This window comes from Scomber scombrus, chromosome 11 (genome assembly GCF_963691925.1).
Source record: "Scomber scombrus chromosome 11, fScoSco1.1, whole genome shotgun sequence".
NCBI lineage: Eukaryota > Metazoa > Chordata > Actinopteri > Scombriformes > Scombridae > Scomber > Scomber scombrus.
In genome coordinates this window covers 22,346,298-22,361,688 of record NC_084980.1, presented here as the reverse complement: position 1 = coordinate 22,361,688, position 15,391 = coordinate 22,346,298, and the positions used below count along the sequence as shown (strand labels likewise).

Here is a 15,391-nt window from a genome sequence, read left to right as displayed (position 1 = left end):
GTGGGCGGAGCTTTCCACCTGGAGGCTACGCCGGGTTGCAAAACACCAGCGCCCCGATGCTGGCTTTGAGGTTGTGACTTTACTTCCCTGATAGGACAAATTTGGTTATGGCGTAACAGAAGCCACGTTCATATCCCGGACTCCCCCCATCCCGCCCACAACCCCCCCTCTCCCTCCCCCAAGAATACTTTGTTTTCCTTAAGGCTAACAGTCAAACTGAAAACAAACGTAATGCTAGCTAGCAAAGACTTAACATAACACTAACACAGACAACATCTTGCTAGCTAGTGTATGTATATAACACTGAAGGGCATACGATGCATGAGGCATGTATCCATAGGTAAACCAGGAATACTGTAGTGCAGAGGTTTTTGTTCGTAGAACTCAATAAAATACTGATTTAGGAAACTTCATTGGCAATAAAAAGGTATAGAAATCTTTCTCATCTTTACAGGTTAAAATGTTTTCAAACAAGAACAAGATTAGTAACACTGATCAAATGAAAACAGACAAACAAACAAAACAATCAATAAAACAACCTGGGATGTCTCAGTAACAAGTTCTAACAAGTTGATGGGAGAGTTCGGCTTTAAAATCTGTACTTCTATAAACAATTTATAACACTGATATTTCCACAAGAAAGAAAAGAAAAAAAAAGTCACTGTTTTCTTGTTTTTTTTTCTTTTTTCAAGTTCAGGCACACCTGGGTTTTTGTACACAGTAGTGGACCGTTAAGATCAGGCAACCGCCATAACTTCCTTCTGATGGCAAGATGCGGTTTTGTCTTCATTTAACTCGACGCGGATGATCAACACTTTTTCGAACTGTCCTGAAGAAAAGTTCTTTTCCTCTTTTTTTTTTTTATTTGGCGTCTGTCACCGCTTCCTCTGTGGGTTCGCCGCCGCCTCCTGCGTCCTCCCTGATGCTTTTGTCCGTATCTGCTTCACAGTCTGCCGTCTCCTCCGTCTCTTCACTTGCCTCGTCCTCCTTTTCTTCGGTTTTTTCCTCCTTTTCTTCAGTTATTTCCTCCTTTTCTTCGGTTATTTCCTCCTTTTCTTCTGTTATTTCCTCCTTTTCTTCGGTTATTTCCTCCATTTCTTCAGTTATTTCCTCCATCTCTTCGGTTATTTCCTCCATCTCTTCGGTTATTTCCTCCTTTTCTTCAGTTATTTCCTCCATGTCTTCGGTTATTTCCTCCATCTCTTCAGTTATTTCCTCCATCTCTTCCTCTTCCTCTCGCTGGTCGTCCACCAGCTTGACTTTCATCACCTCAGAAACGACCTCTTCCTCATCCGCCTTCGCTTCCTCTGCTGCCTCTCCTTCTTCTTCTTCTTCTTCTTCTTCTTCTTCTTCTTCTTCTTCTTCTTCTTCTTCTTCTTCTCCTCGTCCTCCTCCTGTCAGCTCATCCTCTGCCACCACCTCTTCCTCGCCGGCGAATTCCTCAAAATTACCCTCGTAGATCTCACACTCGCCGTCGTCCACCTGCACGACCCGGATGTCGTCCATGCACATGGCCTCGTCGTCGTCGTCCTCTTCCTCCTCACTCTCCCTCTCGTCTGAGTCCAGTTGGGAGGGCGGGGTCGTGGTCCGGCTGTCCGACTGCGGTCCGGCTCCGGGGCTGCTGAGCTCAGACTGGAAAAGGCCGGGACCCGAGCCGGAGCCCGCGCTAATCCCGTCCTTCTTGCAGTAGGAGTAACGGTGGTTCATGTGCTGGGAGTAAGAGCCTGAGTGAGAGAAACGCTTCCCGCACTTGTCGCACTGGTACGGTTTTTCACCCGAGTGCAGCCTCGAGTGTTCGATCAGGTGATGCTTGTGTTTGAAGGCCTTCTTGCAGATGTTGCACTCGTGGGGGCGTTTTCCTGCAGATTATAATAAAAAAAACAATTCAAAGATGAACACAATACTGAGAGTAATGTAGTACAGGGAGATATTAATGATAACTGATCATTTTAGCAAAGAAAAGGTAGTAAATAAACTCCAAAGATCCTCTTAAAACTGTTCTTGTATCACAATATAACAATATTATCAATATCAAGATCAGGTGATATGATTGAAAGCTCCAACTCAATAGATCTTAGTTTGTTTATACAAATGTTAAAAGTAACGACTGTTAAAAGCAGCTGTTTCCAATTTTAGGGGTCCGATTCTGCCCACCGAGTCACACAAAACAAAACATTATTAGAACAGCAACAATTAGTTGATTGACAGAAAATTAATAATCAACAACTTTGATGATTGATAAGTCGTTTTGCAAGAATTTTAAATTAAAAAAAATCTAAATTATTTCGCTCCAGCGTCTTCAATGTGGATATTTCGTAATGTTTTGTGAATTTCATCACAAGCAATAAGCCACTGCTGTAAGGTAATATGGTCATAGTTTTATATAATGTGAAAAGATGCAATTCTCCTTTATAGCACCAATTTCCAGTTTTACTGTCAAAAAATGGATGAGAAGTTATTCACAGTGGAGGTAAAGAAGCGAGTTTTGGCATTTAGAAATCTATTCACCTGCCCGAGTCATTGCTGACCAATCAATATTTAAATCAGCAGCCTTGAAATCCACAGAAATGATATTGTGTGTGTGTGTCTGTGTAGGTGGATGATGTCATGGCTGAACAGTAGTGCAGTGCACATATTGCAAACAGACTTTACGGGCCATCTTCCAATCTGGAGGGTAGCTGGAGCTTCGGGGAAAATATTCACTTAATTCACCTCGAGAGCCTCATCTATAAATACTGATGTCGAATCCCTTGGAGCGGATACATTTACAGGCCAGGTGTCCTATAAATGTTACAATCAAGTTGAGTGTAACACGTTTAACAAGATATGATGTCATATATAAAGTCAGAGCCTTGAAAACTAGAACCTGCTTCAGGCTACACAAAGAAAAAACACAAAAGCTGCTGAATAGAATAAACCTGACAAACAAATTAACGCATTAGTGTTCCTCCAGCACAGAAAAGACAATTGAGATCATGTTTTCCTGAATGCATGAAGTCATGTTTTTTAAAAGGTTTCTATGTTCATCCTAATCGTACCTGTGTGTTCGTATTTGTGCCTGAGCAGGGAGCTGCCCTTCTGGAAGACCTTAGAGCAAAGATCACAGGGGTAAACGCCGTTTTCCAGCCGCCGCTTCTTGATAATAGCCAACTCGTGCTGCTCCTCCACCGTGGAATTGCCATCAGAGCTGCTGTCCGGTCTCTTCTCCGGCTGTAAATGGAAGGAAATTTAATGCCATATTGTGAAGTGGAGGCAATAACTTCAAAAGTGAAGAAAATGAGCTTCTAATGAAATGATCACTGGTTTGAATGACTGTTAATGTTTAAAGCTCTTTCTTTTAAATGTGATATATCAGCTTCTGCAGTGATCTGCTCAGCGGTCAAAAACTAGAGAAGCTTACTTGTAAAGATATGAAACTCAATGAGGATAAAGCAGAATGTTCTTAAAAATAAGATTTCATTCCCTGCAGAAAAGTGGTTGCTTTGGATTTATGGATTTATAATTTTGAAACGTTTAATGTAGCAATCCAAAGAAACCAGAAAGTGAAATATGTGCTGAACACTGATTTGTTATCTGAGAAAACACAATCAGTTGAAGGAGGACAGGACGTTTCAGACACATGCAATGGGTGTCGCAGTTTGTCAGCCTCACCCGTATCATTCCCAGAGAAAGTCACTGTAAGCATGTCAACATTCATTATTCAAGGGAACGTGGGTACAGGTTATTTTATACAGTAGAAGACAGCAGAAGGCACTATGAATGTTCGTTTATCTAACCGCATACTGAATGAAAAGATGACTCCCACTCCCCTTCCCAAGAGGGCTGGCAGGAGAGGATTTCATGATCCCAAAAACATTACAAAAATCACACAGGAGTATTTAAAAGAAGAAAAGTAAAAACATAACCTGATCTTAATCCAACAGAACACTTTCATAGTATTTTAAGGATGAAGGTAGAGCAACTCAACCTCCTCCAGCAAAGAGTTTTTGAAAATAACAATCTGTGAAGAATGACTGTGGGTGGGGTGTACTATAGTTTTGTGATAGTATAGCTAGTAAGATAGTGACAGTATAACTCTATCTAAACCGAAGTACTTACTATACAATAATGACATGTAGCCAAGAAAGGGTATTTTTGAATTAAAAATAGCTGATACATCGGGTGTCATAAGATTGTAACTCTCCAGGCTTTGCTCTTTGTTTGATGGCATTGCTACTTTGATCACATACTGTTGTAACATTGTCCTTCCTTGTTAAAAATCAATTTTAATGGAATATCTTTGGTTTTTGTTTTGACTGTCAGACAAAAGTAGCAATTTCAAGATGAATAGATTAACAGATATTCATTGTGAACTAAAACAGCTTGTTTATGGTACTGAAGGGCCTGAAACATATAATCAGTTTGCAGGTGAGTATTTAGGCAGATGGAGTTAAAATGCACAACTTGGATATGAAATGTTTTTCTTTCCTATAACAGTAGTGCATGCATTCGATATAAATGCACAACTTTCACAATTTCCAGACAGTCTACTGCAAATTTTTTGAGTAGTTTTGGTTTACCTGAGTAGCTAGCAGAACACAGCCGGATATTAAAAATCTATCAAAATGTCTAAAACCCCACAGAGGAAATAGTGTTAGGAAAACATAATTTTCCAGACTACCAACCTTATGTCCGTTAAGTACAACAGTCTTTGCTTCAGTGGTGCTGCCGGCCGTAGTAGCGTAGGTGTAAGTGAGCTGGGGGATGAGGATGGTTCGCTTCGTTGTGGTGTTGATGGCGCTGAGACAGCCCACCGTGCCCTGACTAGCGATGGCCACCAGGGTGGGCAGCTGTGCGGCGGTGACGATGTTGACAGGTCTTCCGGTCTGAGGTGTGTTCACGAAGATGGTTTGACCCTCGAGCTGCTCCTTCCTCAGGCAGGTCAGGTTCAGAGGGTGTTCCTGTTGTTTGATGGGAGGCGTTGTCCTTGTAGTTGCCAATGCTGCAAGGTGTTTAGGAAGGGAGAGGTCCAGGGGCTCTGCCTGGGAGTCCAGAGCTTCTGGGTCTTCTGGTTCGCTTTTAATGATGATGAGGTCACCGGTGTTGAGGCTTAGTGGCGATGAAGGGGAAGCACTTCCAGATTCTGTTGAGACTTTGGCAGAAGCCTCTAGTTTGGTTTCCTCCATCGTCTCTCCATTCTGATTTGAAGCATCCTCTGAATTGGAATTTGTGATTTCAGTCTTTTTGTAAACTGCTGCTTCATTGCGATATTTCCCGGCATTTTTCCCAGAGTTCATCTTAACAAACCACTTCCTGATCACTTCCATAGGAATACTGACAGACTCCGAGATCTTTCTCAGCTCTTCCTGGCTGGGGTTGGCGTTGGAGGCAAAATATGTCTTGAGGAGTGAGACGAGGTCTTCCACAGGCGGTTCTTCCAGCGTCACCCCCGCCTCGCTTAGCAGAGCGGCGAATGAGGGGTCGAGTGCGGCGGAGTCGACGGCCTCCCCGTTGGCTGCTTTGCGGTGCTGGAGCAGGTGCAACGCCTCCAGGTTGTCGGGACAGTCGTCACATAGTAAACACGTACTGGAGCTGTTGGGTTTTGGCATCTGAGCTTTTTCAGTGTGTGAAGTCCTTGAAGTCTTAACAGTTCCTTTTTCTGTTTGTGTGGATGCCTCCGTCTCCATCACCGTGACGGGTTCTGCTTCTGGCTCTGCCTTGACAATGGTGAGGTCAGCCACCTCAGGGGTTTGGGGTCTATCTGTTTTGGTGGGGGTGGGGGCTGCAGCACTGGTAACCGTAGGAAGGGGAAGAGGATTGTTTTTAACGATAAAAGGTGCAGCGTGGGTAGTGGCAGTGGTAGCGGCTGCAGGGCTGATGCTGTAGTTGATGATGATCTTTGTGGTGCCGTCGTGATCCACGAAGGCCGGCAGGCTGATGATCTGCTGCTGGGGCTGCTGGACTACGATTCCTTGCTTCCCCTGCGTCACCACCCTGTTGGCTGTACCCATCACCTGCCTGAGCACATTTCCATCCATGGCCACCTTCAACACATTCTGCAAGTCATTCAAATTGATACTGATGGGTGACATCAGGCCGACTGTGGGTACGACCATTGCCACGCCCTGAGGCAGTGTCGCAGTGTGGACCGCAGCAGGTGTCGCCGTCCCTCCGTTTACCACTCCGTTGGCACCAGTTGACGTTGCCGGTGCTGCCGTCGCGGGCTTGCACTCGTATTCCACAGGTTCAGATTTGATCTGGGTGACGGGGAGCTGCTCTTGAAGGGGTTTGCTTTCAGTCTTCTCTTTCAATATCACGCGAGCTGGAGCGATCATCACAGGCGTGGTCGCCGTGGTGGGAGGGGACTTGATCTTGATCGATGTCCGAGTGACGCCGTTCGTGGGTGCCGCACTCACACACTTCTTACTACTGATGTGAGAGCTGTAGGAGCCTGAGTGGGAGAATCGCTTCTTGCAGTTTGAGCATTCGTATGGTTTCTCACCTAAAAAGGGGGACACAGAGAAAATACATAACAGTGTTAAAAGAGAAGCTCGCTTTTCTTTTTTAGTTTTCGTCTACACCACTTATCTTTTAGTTCAGCTGTCTGCAAGATTTTGAAAAGTCATCCAATGTCTGATTAATCCATAATCTTGATAACTTTTTATATGATTACATTTATTAAACTATTTTATTAAACTGTAGAGATCATGCATCATTTAAAAAGAGCATTAAGATTATTAAATTAAATTATTAATGATCAGATATAATTAAAAGCATTTAATTTACATTAAATCAGAGCTCTACCCTGAAAGACATGTCAAACTGATTATACTTAACTGAATACACTTCTCATAAATCTGCAACTCTAATTAACTACAATCAAAATGACCGCAGGTTGAAGGATTTTTGGAGTTCTTTGCAGAGGTTGGCAGTTTTCACTTTTATACAACATTAAACAGACAGCTGTGCTAACTGGGACAAAGGAAAACTACAAAAATGGCTGACAAAAAACAACACCAGAGTCACATGGCATGAGGAGGGCTTATCAGAAATCTTGCAGACTTACACAACACACCCAGTTTACTACATGACACATTTACGCCTGCCCCCCGAATGCTGTCACCTTAATGGCATGGCATGTTATGTGACCCACCCAACCCCACCCCCTCTCACTGCTCATGCTTAGTGGGTGTGTCACTGCGAGTGTGCAGATAGACCTACTTGCACGGCATGAGAGGGGACAAAAGAATATATTCTTCTTCGCTCTGCCTGTATGCACGCTTTGAGATTCTTCTCCGTGAGTTTGCATGCAAGTATAAGTACATCCAGTGCTGCAGATATTTAACATCAGCTTAATGCAATAACCTGACTAAGAACAGACATCATAACAATAGAGCTCAATTAACAACAATAAACTAAATCAATCCATGCACACTGATTAAGTTTAACAGTCTTGCTTAGTCCTGTGCTGTCATACTGTGCTATGCCCGGTACTTTACCAAATTCGTGAGGAGAGAGGTTTTCGGCTGGTCAGTCAGGCTAAGAAGAGACGTGTCTCCGAGACTGAACAGTACAAGCTTTACTGTGCAGTCAGTGGTCCAGTCAGGGGGCCCAGGTGGCTCTTTTGTTCTGCCCTTGCAGAATTAGAAGCAAGCTAACTCTGCTTCAGGGCTCCTGTGCTTGTAAAACTCATCTGTGTCCTAGCCACTGGTGCTAGATAACTTGTGGTTTACTGAATGTTGGCTAATCTTAAGCAGGCCCTGGTGTCCTGCTTTTAAGGACAGGGTTTAGTGTGTCCCCTCTGTAGAGGAGAGAGCCTAGTTGACCTGCATGCTGCATTCAAGGAGCAGAGATCAGTTTTCTGCAGCAGTGGTAAGGAGGAAAAGGAGGAGCACAGGAGGGAGTTCTGGTTTTGTTTACCTGGTGACATCATGAGTCACACTGACCAATGTTGAATAGGGGAGGGTCCATAGGGTGGAGTTTAGGTCAGGTGTGAAAACCTGAGTACTCTGGTAAATTGAGTTCTTTCATGGGTAAACTTAAGTTGAAATCATACAAATGAACTAATTTCACTTGTGGACTTCTGCTTCAAAACAAGTTTCTGTGAGGCAAAGTTTTCCTACAACTGTTAGTTCTGGTTGTTTTTACTTGGTGACATCATGAGTCATACTGACCAACGGTGACTGGGGGAGGATCAGTGGGGGGGTTTAGGTCTAGGTGTGAAAACCTGAGGACTCAAGGAAATTGAGTTCATTCATAGGCAAAGTTCAGTTGAAATCACACAAAAGAATAAATTAGTCTGTAGAGTTCCAGCCGTGCCTACAACAGTTTTATTTAGGCCAAAGTTTTAGTTAGTTTTCAGGCAATATGTATCATGAGATCTTTGTTTTTCTTTTGCTAAATAGAAAAAGGGGTTTGGTAGAAAAGCATGCAATATATTGAGGTATTATTACAGTAAGGTATTAAAAGTGTCTTTTTGGTATCAGTACTAAAGCTCATCTATTATTGGGACTAGTATTGACTTGGCTGTCGGTGTCTGTGATAGTCACTTTTTACAGTCACTTAATTTATATTGTAAAGTGTAACTCCCAACTTTATGTCTCTTTTTCTTTCGGTTGATATTTTTATATTTGTATGAACAATGATTTTTTTGTCCACAAATCACCTAAAAAACCTGAACATAGACTGAATAATAATTAAAATCCTCATATCTACATTAACAGAGTAAACACAAACTGGAGAAGAGCGTGTAGGTTAATTAATAATCAACTTCTATTAAAGAAGACGTTGAGTGGCCTGGAGGTGTGAACGGCAGCTTCTGATAGTGCTGCGCTGTGGACTGTGTGTGTGTGTGTGTTTGTGTGTGTGTGTGCGTGTTTTGTCTTTTTTTGGCGTGAAAGACAGAGAGTGACGGTTGCCGCAGCAACAGCTCTCACCGCTATGAATGCGCAGGTGCTCCTTCAGGTGGTGCTTGTATTTGAAGGCCTTGGAACATTCAGTACACTTGAATTTTCGGGTTCCACCTGTTCCTCCTGTCGTCTGGGAAACCTGACGATTAGACCCCCCAAAAAAAAGCAGAAGAAGAGGAAGGTGATGAGCTGGCGCAAGAGAAGTGTCCAGATGTGTCCATATGATAGAAATAAGTGGTTTGAGTTGATTAGTATTCATAAGGATAAATAAATAAATAAAAAGTGGAATTAAATCAATAGATATAACACTGAGGAAAAGCTTTTAACCAGCACACTAAAGATTTACATTTACTGCAGTTTAACAGTTGGTCAAAGATTTTTTTAAAAGGAACATTGATTTTCTATGCAGAGGGTTTTTCTTCGTGTTTGCCTGGACCTGCAGACTGTGAAGGTGCATGTTAATTTTGAAGAAAGGAATAATAAATCACGGTGCATGAAAGGAGAGCCAAAGGTCAATGAATTCACTTCACAAAACCAAAAGACCTGCAAGCACAAAAAAAAGAAAAAAGAAGAAGAAAGCAACGATAAAAAAGCTGCCAAAAAGTAGCCAGTCACAGCCTTAAAAAGAGCTTATTGGATAGGGAAATTAACTGTTGCTTGCTTTTATATATGTGTTTTAATAAAGCAGAAATAATTGCACTAATAATAATAGTCTGAAGTTATCTAAGCCATGATAGAAGAGTCACATTAAATACATAATTGAGACATATTTAAGAAGTAATTGTCAGCACAGTTTGAGGACTTAATTTGACCTCCTACAGTTCATCAGCCGCTTCTTTAAAGTCCTTCAGGCTCTGACGTTACCTGCTCCCTGGTGCCCCTGTGGTGGCTCATGTGCCTCTCCAGCTGCGAGCGGTACGTGAAGGTGTAGCTGCAGTGCGAGCAGCTGTAGTTGTCCTCGCTTGTCTCGTGGCGATACTTGATGTGCTCCTTCAGCGAGGCGTTGCGCTTGTAGCCCCGGGAGCAGTAGGGGCAAGTGTGCAACGCAGAGAAGGAATCTGGGGTGCCTGGAAGAGGGTCAATGTCAGATTTACCTTTATTTGATGTGTATAGTGACCATTTGAATTTCACTGGGAATTATTTTTATTCAGAGCTGCTTTTAATGTTTAGTTTTTGACAAATGCAGCTTTAGTCTCTTTCTTATCCTTCAGAACATCCCATGTTGCCTCAGGAGGAGTTCTGCTCTGTCTTTACTTACAAATTTAACTGAATTCAGAGCCTTAGAATATACATTTTATCACACTGTTTTTCATCAGTCTCCATGCAGCTAAAGTGAAGAGCAAGATAAACTCTTCCCATCATTTAATGAATGGATTTTAGGAATTAAATTTAAGCTTTTCTCCTTTACTTTGTACATGTACTGATAAATAATGCAATTTGTGTTAACATGGCAGAGCTACAGCATTTGAATTAAAGGTGATTTCTTCATGATTAAGGCTGTTATGTTTTTATTTTTACATTAAAGACTTATTACAGCTTTTAATACAAATGAAGGAGTGTGCGGCTGTGTGTTCGTGCGTTACCGTTTTCATCAGCGCCTCCTGTCTCCGCTGGACTCTGCTCGTCCTCGGGAGCTTCGGGGTAGATGACGGCTGTGTCTCCCTGCTGGAGAATCTCCTCTACTAGGGCATCCTTCACCACCTCCTCCTCTTCTTCTTCTTCTCCCTCTACTCCTTCTCCTTCTTCTTCTTCTTCTGACACGCACTCCTCCTTCACTGAAACAGAGAAATACAAACAAAGTTATGGATCATGTTAGCAGGTGGAGAGTAGATCAGGAGAGAGGGATGATAACGTTGATATTTTAAACCTCTGAAGATTTAAAAAACTTGACTATCCTCTGATGACTGAATAATCAGATGTGTGTGATGTAATGATGTAGCACCACCACTAGAGAGCGCCACATGGCTTCTTAATAATTCCCTATGTAAGGAGTATGTTTCTGTAAGGTAAATATCTATGGAGGACAGATTTACAATTTGGTTCATTTTTTTAAATGAACCAAATGGCTTATAACTCCAAACTCTCTGCTTGTGCTTTGGAAGTTCAGAGCTGCTCAGTGTTGAGAGTTAAAGAAAAAAAAGCCTTTTACTATCTTGAATGTTTGTTCATATTTGCAAACTATATATTTATGTGTATTCACCTGTCAATGTTAGTAATCTTCTGTACTGCTTTGGTAATACACATTTCTGACATTGAAACTCCAAACATCTTCAAGAGAGGTCGAAATCTTTCTAAAAGGTACAAACAGCCACTAAACCAGCATCAACTGACAGCGCTCAAATATTCCAGCTTTCAAAATGTGACTCTTCGACTTTTCCGAGGCACCGTTGCTGTACAAATCGAAGTGTTAACATTTCAAAAATCACACATAAATACATCCTTTTAAAATCGCAGCTTGTTCGACTGACCTTTATAAAGTACAAAATGACTTAGCAGGAAGGTTAAAAGAACAAAAAAAAACCCTACCAACATTCGTGAAGTTTGTGCAACAGCTGAAAACCTTCCTTCCAAACCTGTCAAGGCAAAGAGCCAGCGCTGAGATATATACTCACATTACAATGTCACATTTTAGGAATAAAAACATGTTTAATTTATAACTGATCTGATACCGCTGCAGCAGCTGAACTGTCCCGATTACATCTGTCAGCGAAGTTTGAGTTCATGTGGAACAACTGGCTTTCTGTGAAAGAGAAAGAATGTATGTCCCTGTAATCACACTGAGCTTTACGGGGAACAATTCAACTGATGAGCTTAATTCTAATGTGGCACTTCAGGGAAAAATGACAGGTGGTATGACAATGCCACTGCACGTTGTCCATCCAACGCTGCATGGATTTGGATAATTAAGTAATTGTTTATGTGCATTTTCTTGCAAAAACGCCAAACATTCTCTAGCATACCAAACATACTATACATGTGGGTATTGGAGGAGGAGGGGAGTTACGTGCTGTACTATTCCTTATCTGGGAGCAGTTACATCCCAGAGTCACGGCCGGCTGCAAGGAAGTAGCTGAGTTTGATAGAATCATGCTGGCTAACTCCCAGAAAATAATGCAACACATTTTTCAGAAGTCAGGCTAGAGCCAATGCATCATGCATAATCAGATTGCCTGCAATTACATGGATGGACCCTAATGTTCCACTAATAAACAGAGTAATAACCCAATCAGAATAAAAATGTCTCATATGTAACCACCTCAATTGGAAGAGACTGGCTCCATCTAACCTCAATCGGAGATAACCCATTCAATAATAAAATATTAACAACTAATAAGCATGTAAAGCCTCGATCCTATCACTTCTTTATTGTTGGATATACTCTTCCTGCACGTTTGCCCCACGTTTGGGGGGTAACAGGTGATGTGACAGTTGTGACAGAGCATGTGTTTGTGTTTTTGTGTGTGTGTAACAGAATATGAAGTTATCAGCTGTCAACGAAGCAGCGCAGTGTGTGTGTTCAGTTTAAGCTATTTGTCAGTGAATAAATGCGACAACTCATCAAGACCTGAGCCAAGTTCCTGCAATCCGAGCTTAGCTAACCGAAGTTAGCGACACTGAGTTAGCCTCAACAGCACATAAACTGCACTTAAATAGCACTTTTCTAGTCTTTTGACCACTCAAAGCGCTTTTACACTACATGTCACATTCACCCATTCACACACATTCATACATTGATGACAGGGTGCCAACCTGCTCATCGGGAGGGAGACTAACCATTCACATGCAATTTGGGGTTAAATATCAACATGTGGACTGGAGGAGGACTGACTTAAGATAAACCAGACATTCTCATTCTAGTGGCAATAAAACCTGATTTTCCTGTGTACAGATCTTTGTAACATTGTTTTGAAACACTCATTTCCGTTTCTTATCATTAGTCGCACTATTTGTCACTCATAGGATTTCATCATGTTGAATGGCCCTGTTGACTGATGCCTTGTTAAGATCTGTTGAAGTGTTGCAATCTCCTTAAAAAACAATGATGGAGGAACTGGGGGGGGCAAAGTTATTTCATTTTCTGTCTATAAAAAGATTACTAAGAACAAGCAGTAAGGTGAAAGTGTTACTCGCGTTGCCATGGAGATCAAGCATTTTTCTAGATGGAGGCAGGACCGGTGCCAAAGGCCACGCCTCTTCCTGCTGAGCCTTGTCAGGGACAGGTGCAGCTGTGTGTGTGTGTGTGTGTGTGTGTGTGTGTGTGTGTGTGTGTGTGTGTGTGTGTGTGTGTGTGTGTGTGTGTGTGTGTGTGTGTGTCTTCATAAAGGAGAAGCGGACCCAGGCCGAGCCCCGTTAAGCCTCCTTTTAAACACAGAGATCTCTGCTTCCCATGATCTCACCCAAAAGCTTTCCAAATCTCTCTTCCCCCCACTGAGAAACCCTCCTCCTCTCTACCTTGCCTATTTCTTTCTGCATATTTCCCTTCTCTCATCCCTTTCTCTTTCTCTTTTCTCACCTTCTTTTGCACCCTCATTTCCCTTCTCCACGACTTTTCCCTACTGTCGTCACTACATCTTTCTCTCCAGCTCTCTCTCTCTCCTGTCTGACCCCTCTCCCTTTCTCTACTTCTCAACAACCTTAAAACGTTAAAAAAGGCATCTTTTTTTCCCTTTCCATTTTGTCCCCCGTCGTCCACCCCTGACAGCATCTTTGACATCTGAAAACAGAGCTTTTCAACAGTGGATTAATCTGGAAATTGAGCTCTAGAAAAACAATGAAGCTCGGTCGCTGGCTGTGTGGCAGTAAAGTTAATGTGCTGGACTGTAACCCTCTCTGTAATCACTCTTTTTAAATGTCAGTATGGCTGATGATCACACACACACACACGCACACGCACACGCACACACACACACACACACACACACACGCAGACACTTACAGGTGTTGTCGTTAGCCTGGGTTTCGTCAGACAACTTGAGGATCATAAAGCTGACAGATTGAGGCGAAGCAGCGCAGGAGTTCTTTGGTTAAAAAGTAGAATTCATGAGCTGCGATCAAACCGGCTTTATGCTTGTTGGGTTTTTCTGACAACAGACACACGAGCTGGTAAATCAGGAGTTTGGCTGTATTTAACAACGGTGCAGGTGATGATGGAGAGCACCAGGTGGAATGAACGCAGGTTTAACCAGCTGAGTCTGTCTCAGCAGAGTAACCAGACAGTCTGTCACACTCTGTACCAGATGTTGGCTTCGAGGCACACTTTAAAAAAAAAACTTGGATGAAGAGGTTTTGCTGTTTTATGACTACGCAGGCATTTTTCGATGCGGATGGAGAACGTTACGGAAAGAAACTGCAAACACAATTGATTTCATGAGTAAACAATGTTTTATAAATAGCTGTCCTCCCAATCTCTGTCACTTCTTTCTACATCCATCATTGAGGCCAGTTCTGCTCGAGTTTAACCTCAACAAGTGCTTGCTTTAAGGGGAATGTTGGCTTTCTGTAAATCAAAGAGTCTAGACCTTCTCTCTGTGAAAAGTCCCTGAGATAACTTCTGTTATGATTTGGCGCTATATAAATAATAAGGACTCTAACTATCTAACTTCTCTCTATTTGTGTTTCTCCCTCTCTCTCTCTGTCACTTGCTTGCTTCACTTCCCTTCATCACTCCTTCTTCTGACCCTCCTCCCTCCCCCCCTTCACTGATACACCTCTCTGCATATTTTCCCACCACACTCTACAATTACACTTAATGCTTTACATAAAAGGCCACGTTGTAATAACGACCAGAACCTTGCAACACACAGATGTGGAATATCAGAAAGGAATGAAAACAGGAAATCATGTGGTGCACACGCACAGACACACACACACACACACACACACACACACACACACACACACACACACACACACATGGGGCAGTAGCAATGCACTCATATACCTTGCCAGAACCTGTCACTCTGGGTCTGTGGTAAATTTATAAGGCAGGATGGATTGGCGCTGCAGTGCGGCCCAGACTGCAGGGGGAGTAGCAGACACTAATCTCTCACCAGAGGACCAATTCAACACCAGCTGCTCTCCCTGCTTTCTCTTCTCACCTCAGACGGGGAGTAAAGGCAGGAGTGAAAGGCAGACAATTCCAAAAATATCACACGAAGCCTTTGAAGGGTTCCCACTGTGGCTCTGCAACGCTGCAACAATTCATAAGTTTTCCATGACTTTCCTCCAACACAGCCGGAGAGCTTCCACACACACACACACACACACACACACACACACACACACACACACACACACACACACACACACACACTAAAAACATTACTCCTTCCTGGTTTGTTAATGTTTTTCTAAAGGAGAGAGCAGGCTGCTTTCTGCTGCAGGTGCAGGAGAAAAACACCAGGTAAGGCCATGAACCCGTGACTCAAGTCAAAAACATTACAGTTACCCTCCTTTACTCAGAACTAATCAGATTTCCTGACATTGCCTGTCCAAACAACTCT

General features: G+C 42.7%; 1 protein-coding gene across 1 annotated transcript in view; it reads right to left on the bottom strand.

Moving 5' to 3' along the window:
- Nucleotides 1-203: 203 nt before the first annotated feature.
- The window catches only part of LOC133990692 (zinc finger E-box-binding homeobox 1-like), a 71,885-nt gene continuing 56,697 nt past the window's right edge, over nucleotides 204-15,391 (bottom strand). Inside the window, exons 3-8 of the mRNA XM_062429091.1 lie at nucleotides 10,472-10,663; nucleotides 9,753-9,955; nucleotides 8,916-9,027; nucleotides 4,665-6,481; nucleotides 3,039-3,210; nucleotides 204-1,859 (exon numbers count right to left, since the gene is read on the bottom strand). Of these exons, the coding sequence (XP_062285075.1) occupies nucleotides 862-1,859; nucleotides 3,039-3,210; nucleotides 4,665-6,481; nucleotides 8,916-9,027; nucleotides 9,753-9,955; nucleotides 10,472-10,663 (3,494 nt within the window). The 3' untranslated portion in view covers nucleotides 204-861. The remainder of the gene's footprint in view (nucleotides 1,860-3,038; nucleotides 3,211-4,664; nucleotides 6,482-8,915; nucleotides 9,028-9,752; nucleotides 9,956-10,471; nucleotides 10,664-15,391) is intronic.